Genomic DNA, 8,019 nt, shown 5'->3' with positions numbered 1-8,019 from the left:
CCGCTAGGCTCCCCTCCCCCACCTCCAGCCGCTTGGTGGCCTGCAGCCAACACTGGCCACACTGTCCGCATTCAGGCCTCCCGCCCTCCTGGCCCTCTATCTCTTCTCTTGGCCTTCCCAACACTGTGCTCTCTCGCCACCTCTCCACCCCCCCACCCCCCATTATGAACCGCGTTGACCTCTTCCGCCCTGGCGGCCAGCAGAGGCTAGGCTCTTCAGTCCCAGGCTGGCAGGCAAGGGACTTGGGGGCCAGCAACAGACTCGCGCCTACCAGGCCCTCAGTCCCGTGGCCCCTGGCCCTGCTCGGGCCACCCCAGCCAGGAAGAAGATCGCTGCGTCTGCAGAAAGCTGGCCAAGGCCGGCCGCAGCAGTCCCGGGTCTCGGCTTCCTGGCCTGGGGGAGCGGCACCTCGGAGTTCGAGTTCGGCCTACTCCCCTCGTTCCCTGGGGACCCTTAACCCCTTCCTGCGTGGGGAAACCAGGGGCCACTGCCTAGCCACCCAAAGCAGGATGGGTGAGATGGGGTCCCACATTTTCCTGCTCACTCAGGAAGCGGGGACCGGCAAGGCCTTGCTCTCGCAGGCCTTTTCCCCCTCCCACAACCCATCCACCTCGCGGGAAGCCCCCCGCCCCCTGCCCCGGCGGCGTTCGCGGCGCCTCCAGTCGCGGCTTCTGGCCTGGTGGTTTCCGGGGAGAGAGCCTGGCAGAGAAAGAGCCTCGGCAGCTTCCTCGGTGGGGCGGGGCCAGCGATGGCAGCGAGGGACGCTGGAGAGGGTGGGAGGGTCCCCTCCCTGCGGAACCTGCCCTACCGGGCAGGGATTATTAGGAAGGAACACCCCTGCTGCACCAGGGCTAGCGGCAGGGTGTGTTGCGTCCTGGGGGGTGGGGGGCAAAAATCAGCAGATGCCGGGTGGGCTTGGCGGCGGTGTGTGTGTGTGTGTGTATGTGTGTGTGTTAGCCCCACCCACGTCTCCGTGCAGCTCGAGCACCCGTGCAACCCTCCCCCCACTATGCAGATCCCGGGTTTGCCCGCGCGGTGGGCAGCCAAGGCCCAAAGACTCATGAGAGCAGGGGCGACGCCAGCACGGCCCCCCCGCAGGAATTCCCCTCTCCTTTGGAGAGCCTCTCGACTTCCGGGGAGCGGGGTCACTCCCCGGGTGCGGGCGCCTCTGCTCGTGAAACCAGTTCACTTTGCTTTTGCAAAAGTTTATCGCAGGATGCGATGGGTCCTCCCACCCCCACCCACCCCCCCCTGCCCGACCTAAGGCGGAAGTAGGGTGCAGAGAGGGGTCCAGCCGCCGCCCACCCAGCCCCCCCAGTCTGACGTTTCCTCTTAGCTAATCTCAAACAGCAAAAATGCACCTTCAACATCTCCATTTAATATTTACATTCAAGCAGGTAATAATTGGAAGCTTATAGTTTAGACATTTCTAGTAGCAGCAGTTTCTAGAGAGCTCGTTTAGCCTTTTAACAAACTTTTTTTGTTTTGTTTTGCACATAGAAACAACACATCCATGTGTACAGTATCAAAAAATATATACCAAGGTTACTGGTATTGCAGTTCCTGGAAGGGGAGGAAATGAAATCAACCGAAATACTGAATGAACGGGTAGAAAGGCCAACAGAAAATAGTTCGTCTGATATAGAATATAACATGATCTAGAGGAAACTCCATAAATCTAGGTTTTTATATTTCAATATATAAATACCTACAAATAAATATATATATATCAGCCCGAAGGGGGTGGTGGGCCTTTTGAGCTCAAACAATACATTTCAATATAACACCACGTACAAACGGGAGTAAAGTCTGCACTTGACAAGTTAGCACGGTTAAAATATAATACTATAACTCTTAGACCGCCGCGAGTGGCTGCCCTGTCAGTCCCGGAGGTCCACGAGAGGGGGGGTTGCGGCAGATGAGGGCGAGACCCGCAGGCACGGTGTGGAAGGTGCCAGTGTGGGCCGGGCGCTCCAGCCAAGACCCGGCAGAGGGACGCGGTTGCCGCGGCTTCGGCCGTTTTCGCGCTGGGGCCGGGCCGGGAGCTCCCGCAGTTGCAGAGAGGAGGAGTCCGCCCCAGGCCCCAGGTGTCAAGCCCCAGAGGGTGAAGCGCTTCCTCTTCCGACGCCCTTCGGCTACACCGTCACGTACTCCTTGAACGTGACGGTGAGGCAGTTCGCGGTGACGTCGGTGATAATTATATTCCCAAAGAAGGGCTTGAACTCGCTCAGTGGCTCCTCGGGTTCGTCCTGGGCCTCGGTCGGGGGCTTCTCGGCCGCTGTTGCCGGCGCAGCAGCCACCGCCGCGGTTGCGGGCACCTCGGGCTTCACCTGGAGGGCGCTGGGCGGCTCCCCGGCCTCGCTGCGCGTCTTGACGCAGCGCAAGTCTATGGGTTCGTCTAGGTCCGAGTCCAGCAGGATGACCTCCGGTTGCGGGAGGGCGGCGGCGGGGGGCACGTCCGCTGGGCGCTCCGCGGCGGGGCTGCCCCCCAGGCAGGTGGGGGTGCTGATGCTGCGCGCTGTCAGACGCTTCTTGCAGGGCTCTCTCTCGCCGTGGGTCTCGGAGAGGCAGCGCTTGCGCGCATGGGAGAGATTTAGGTCGACGGCGTGGTGATGGTGGTGGTGGTGGTGGTGGTGGTGATGGTGGGCGGGCGGGTGTGTGCTGCGGGCCGGGTCCCAGGCCAGCAGGTCGGGCTTGGTAGTGAGCTGCAGAGGCTGCTCGCCGAAGGCCTCCTTGGTCGGGGAGAGCTTGCGGGAGCCGGCCTCTTGGGACTGCGGGTCCCCGGTCCCCGGCGCCTCCTCCTCCCTCCTCTTGGAGGGCGTTTCCGCCTTCTTCTCCTCCGCCCCCGCGGCCTTTTTGAAAGTCCTGTCTGCTGGGGGGTGACGCTCCTCAGCAGCCCGTTTCTTGTGGCTGGGGGAGCGCGCCTCGCCCTCGGCTGCCTCCCCGGACTTGATCTTCACCGCCTGCATGCCGTTCTCCATGTACTTGCTCATCACGATCACGATGCGGCCGTTCTTGTTCTTGTTTTTGACGATCTTCATCTTGCCCCCAATCCCGTTGCCCGTCACCGCCTCCTTGGGGGCCGGCGTCATCCCGTTGGGGGGACCCTTCTCGGAGCCCTTGCCTGGAGCCCCGGCCGTACCGGCCAGGGGCTTCACGGCTCCCAGGTAGCCCTTGGCTCCCCCGCCGTGGGGCCACTTATCGGGCGGGTGGCTCTTGGAGCCTAGGTCCGGGCAGGTGGGGCTGGGCGCCTCCTTGTGGCCGCCCTGGTACTGCAGGTCATACATTTTGGGGTCCGGCTGGTAGGGGTGGTGCTTCTTGCTGTTGAGCTGGTAGTAGTATTTACCGCTCTTGCCTGGCGGTGGGGGCTTGCCCGCCCGCTCCTTGCTGTGCGGCTGGTACTGGTGGTGCTTCTTGCTGTTGAGCTCGTATTGGTGCCCCTGGCCCTTGCCCTGACCGCCCAGCTCAAGCTTGGAGCGGTTGTCAGCCGAGGAGTCCTGGAGTCCGGTCAGCACATTGGAACGACGGGCAAAGGTAGGTACCTGGGGGGGACGGGGTGGGAATGGAGGGGGAGGTAAGAGGAGGGATAAGACCAGCCCCAAAGCAAGCCTCCAGCATCAGGAGTGTCCCAGCCCCTACCAGGTCGGGGAGGGGTGTGGGAAGTCAAGATGAAGTGGAATTGGGTGCTTCAGAGGAACTCCCCCCGACTTCTAAGCCCGGAGGCACCTCAGGTGGCAACGTCAAGGGACAAAGTCGCGGTTGGCCCTGGGGCCCTGGAGGGTATTCACCTGCACCACCAGCGGTTTGGGTTTCGGCCCTCTCTTCCGGTATCCCATCAGCTGCTCCTGCCGTTCCCTGCGGAGGGGGAACAGAGGGCAGTGCTGTTAGCCTCAGTCACGTCCCCTCCTGCTATGCCCCCACTGTGGTGAGCCGTGAGGCCAGCAAGAACCAGAGGGAACAAGGGCTCAGGGCAGAAGTTTGCCTCCACTGTCAGTTGGACGCCCCAGTCCGGTTCCAGGGTGCCACTTTACCCCAGCACCAACCCTTATCTGCCTAAGGGGCCCTCTCCGAAGGGCTCCCCCACCTCAGATGTCCATACCTGAAATGGGGCCCCTCCGCAGCCCTGAATCTTTGCCTGCAGCTTGACATTGGGCAGCTTGGCACTGGTGCCACAGCCTTGGGCCCGTGGCCCTGCACAACACGCTGTGAGCTCGGGGGTCCAGGGGATGAAAACAAGTCCAAATGAGGTGAGCGTCAACCGGGTGCCTCCCGTCAGAGGCACGGGATGCTAATGACCTCATTAAGATTCAGATAACGAGTGCCGCCGGCAGAAGGGAGGACTCGTTTTCTTAAAGGCCAGGCACTAAACAGGGGGAGGGGCTGCGCCCTTGTTTACACAGCGGCAAATGAGCCAATTAGGGGCTGGGGGCGGGGGCCGGACACCGAGGCCAGGGCCTGGCCAGGTTCGCAGCCACCAGGTGAACCAGCTCTGGTACGGCCCGGGCGGAGCTGCTGGGCGGGGAGACGCACAGAAGCACCGCCTACTCGACGAGCCCGACGAGCCCGGGTTCCCAGCTTCCCTTGACTTCCAAATTTTTAATAAAGCCCGTGGGCGATAAAGCCCGTGGGCGGTGGCGCTGGTCAATACAGCTGTCAGGCTTTCGCTGGCAGCCTGATGGAGGATGATCCGAGGTTGGGAGGAGGGTGGTCCTAGCACTGCCCAACCCTCCATGGCAGAAGCGAGTGCCTCTCCAGCGTAGGCCAAAGTTGCAGCCCATTCCAGACCTTAGGCACCCCTCTACCCTTGGGCTAACCCAGAGGAGTTCTGTCATGCCTGGGTGCCCGGGCTGGGGCCTGACTCCAAAGTTGCATGGCATTGCAACAGCCTGCGTTTTAAATCTTCGGGGATCCATTATGCAACATGGCATCAGCCGCTGACATGGTTACAGGCTGGTGAACTCCCAGGTGGAACCCGGGCAGGATCCCTTCTCGGCGCCCTCCTGCGTCAGGAGAGCAACTTCCCTGATGGTCGCTCCTTCCAAGGGGCTAGAGTTTACAGTTTTAGAGGCAAACGCGCCACAGGAAATAATGCAAAATAAAAGGGGGAGGGGGAATGGAAGGCCGCGGTGTGGCCCGGCTCCGCGGGTTCCTGCTGCTCCGCCCCTCCTGGATCGCCCTTCCCCCTTCTGTCCTCCCGAAAGGGAGAACCACAGCCACCGGTGGTGAATCCAGCTGCAGCAGCTGCAGCGTGACAAGCATCTGTGCGCGCGACGAACCCCTCGTCAGAAGCCGCCCCTCCACCATCAGGCAGTGCCCACCCCACAACTGGTGGGCCAAGCTCCCCCTGCCCTGAGAATGGGGGCCAGACCCACCAAGTAGCCTAGTGGGAGGTGTGAAGGGCACGCAGCGCCAGACAGAATCTGGCCCCTGTCGACCCCAAGCTCCCTGGGGGGTGAGGGTAGCGGCTTAAGGTCTTGTAAACTTTTCTCCAGTCCCCAACAGGTTAAGTTCAGTTCTGTGACGTTCGGAGGTTTCACAATGCCAGCTCCCTTGGAGCTGCCCCGAGAGCTGCCCGTGCCAAGCGGCCAGTGGCAGCAGGAAAGCAACACCTAGGCTCCGGGGGTGGGGCTCCAAGGTAGCCACGGGAGGGGGGATGGCAGGGAACCGAGGCGCAGCCCCAACTTCTCCGCGCAGCTGTAGGGCCACCCGCAAGCGCCCTTCCCGCAGTTCCCCCAAACACAAGCCTCTCCTTCTCCGGGCCTGCCCCGCCCCCACCCCAAGCTGCAGCAACCGCCAAGGACGTTGGTTAGAGGAGCCGAGGCCCCAGTCGTGCCCGTTCAGACCCGGGGGAGGGGACTCCTGCCAGCCCCCCCTCCCGGCCCTGTCCTGCTGCAGCGTTGGCCCACTCTCCCATTCCCATATACGGTCACGGCTGCCGGCGGCGGGTGCTTGGGGGACGCTCACCTGTTCTGGAAGGCGATCAGCAGCCGGGGATCCAGGATGTTCTCCTCGGGTTCCCACGTGTTATATCTTGCAAGGGAAAAGGGAGGGGAACACGGCGTAAAAAAAAAAACCGAGCCAGCTTTGTGGCCTCCAGGTGGGGAATGACATAAGGCCCTACTCTGTCTTCATGAACTGAAAGCTATTTAGCTGTGGATGTGGGGGGTGGAGAGTAAATTTCTGCAGGCCTGACACGGTCCCTGATACACCCTCCCCAAGTCAAAATAAACACACAAGGGCAGGAAGAAAGGGGAGGGGTAAGGAAAATGAAACTAGCAGTTTATTTTGCAGTTGTCAAGAATTTTAAGCATGTTACTGCGACATGTTCCAAAGCCACTTTGCTCACCAGGAATCCTGCGTGCAAAGCAGCCAAAATGCAAAGTCGCAGTCCCCTCCTCCTCTCCCCAGCCCCGAGTCTCCGCGAGGGCTTCAGCCATTCTCCATTTGACCCCTAATCCGATCACCGTGAGCCACGCGGCCCCCCCACACCCCCTCGCGGCCCTGGAGCCCGCTGTCACGGGCAAGCAACCCCCAAATATTCAGCAACACAAAAATATGCCTCTGTGTGTGTGTGTGAGTGAGTGTGTGTGTGCGTGTGCCTGCGCGTCTGTCTCCATCCGGTGCCTTCGCATTTCAAATTAAAAAAAAAAAATTCCCCACCAAAAGCGCCGCAGTGACAGTTCCCAACATTTTCTGCCTTTTTTCTTCCTCTCCCTGCACCACTAGGAGGGAAGAGGCACACAATTGCATTTTCGTCGCTTTTTAATTTTTTTTTTTTTTTTGGTTTTGCAATATGGAGCCGTTCGGTGGAGGGAAAGGGGAAAGGAGCCATTTTCTGCTGCACATCAGTCAGTGCCTGCGCCCTCCCTCCCTCCGCCGGCCTCCCCGGCTCGGCCCCGCGTCTCTCCAGCTCCTCCGGCTCCTTTTAGTGCATAAATTAGTGATGGCATTTCCCGGAGAGCGGAGTACAACACAGGGCGCCGGGCTCGGGCTCGGCGGCTCGGCTTCCCCAGTGCCTGCCACCGACTTCCCCACCCCCTCCTCCCTCCACCCCACCTCCACCCCGCCTCCCGTCCGCTCCCCCCACCACCCCACCAGCCCGGCTGGTCCGGAGCCCGGGAGCCCCGCGCCTCGGCACCAGGCTCCCCCGCCCCTCGGCCGCTACTTACTTGGGGGACCAGCCTCTCCATTTCACCAGATACTCCACTCTGCCCTGAGGGGGGGAAGAGACAGCACTCCATCAGCTTCCGCGGGATCCCCGGCCCCGGCCCGCAGCCTCCCCACCCCCCCTCCCCGCCTCCCCGCGGGCTGCTCCGGCTGCCGCTCCCCCGCCGCCTCGCTGCCGCCCCCGCGCCGCCCTACCTTGCGGATCCGCTTCTTCTCGATGCTCTCCACCGCGAAGACGTGCTCGCCAACAGCTGGCAGCTCCATGGCCGAACCGGAGCGCGCCGGGGCGCGGGCGGCCGGCGCGGCTGCAGACGCTGCTGGCTCCCGCCGGCGCCCCGCTGCCGCCCCGGCCGAGGAGCCCCTGCCGCCCGCGCCGCCGCCGCCGCTGCCGCCGCTCGTCCTGCACAGCCCGGCCGCCCGCCGGTGCCCGCGCCCGCCCCGGCTCCCGGCTCGCGCTCGCTGAGACAACTGAGCCCGGGCCGCGGCTGCACAAGAACTCATGCAAATCCGGACGTCAGCGGGCGGGGCCTCGCCGGGCCCTGCTCGGCGTCAGGGGGCGGGCCGCGGCCGGGATTGGCGCAGCCCGGCCTACCGGAGGCCCGGGGCCTGGGCGGCGGGCGGGGCGGGGGGGGAGGAGGAAGGGCGCGGGAGGGGGCCAGGAGGAGGAGGGCGTCGGGGAGGTGCAGGGGGAGGGATCGTAGAGCCTGGGAGAGGGACGCTGGAGGGAGGGAACGGGAACGGGACCGGGCCGGAGAGAGGTGTGTCGGCGGGGGGCCGAGGCGGGGGTGAAGAGCCTGGCGGGGCCGCGAGGGTCTGGCTGCGACCCCTCGCCTGCGGCCTAGAGGTTTGGCC

At 63.2% G+C, this 8,019-nt stretch overlaps 1 protein-coding gene across 1 annotated transcript; it reads right to left on the bottom strand.

The window, feature by feature from the left end:
- Positions 1-1,356: 1,356 nt before the first annotated feature.
- On the bottom strand, positions 1,357-7,683 carry CBX4 (chromobox 4). Its single transcript, XM_055408419.2, has 5 exons — positions 7,363-7,683; positions 7,170-7,213; positions 5,965-6,030; positions 3,789-3,855; positions 1,357-3,542 (listed from the first exon to the last, which is right to left on the bottom strand). The coding sequence occupies exons 1-5, from the start codon at positions 7,666-7,668 to the stop codon at positions 2,136-2,138; spliced, it is 1,890 nt and encodes a 629-aa protein (XP_055264394.2). The 5' UTR covers positions 7,669-7,683; the 3' UTR covers positions 1,357-2,135.
- Positions 7,684-8,019: the final 336 nt, after the last annotated feature.

Source organism: Moschus berezovskii, chromosome 20 (genome assembly GCF_049115385.1).
Source record: "Moschus berezovskii isolate FMDL1 chromosome 20, NW_MosBer_1.0, whole genome shotgun sequence".
Classification (NCBI taxonomy): Eukaryota; Metazoa; Chordata; class Mammalia; order Artiodactyla; family Moschidae; genus Moschus; species Moschus berezovskii.
The sequence above is the reverse complement of the archived record's forward strand: the minus strand, read 5'-3'. Positions and strand labels throughout refer to the sequence as shown.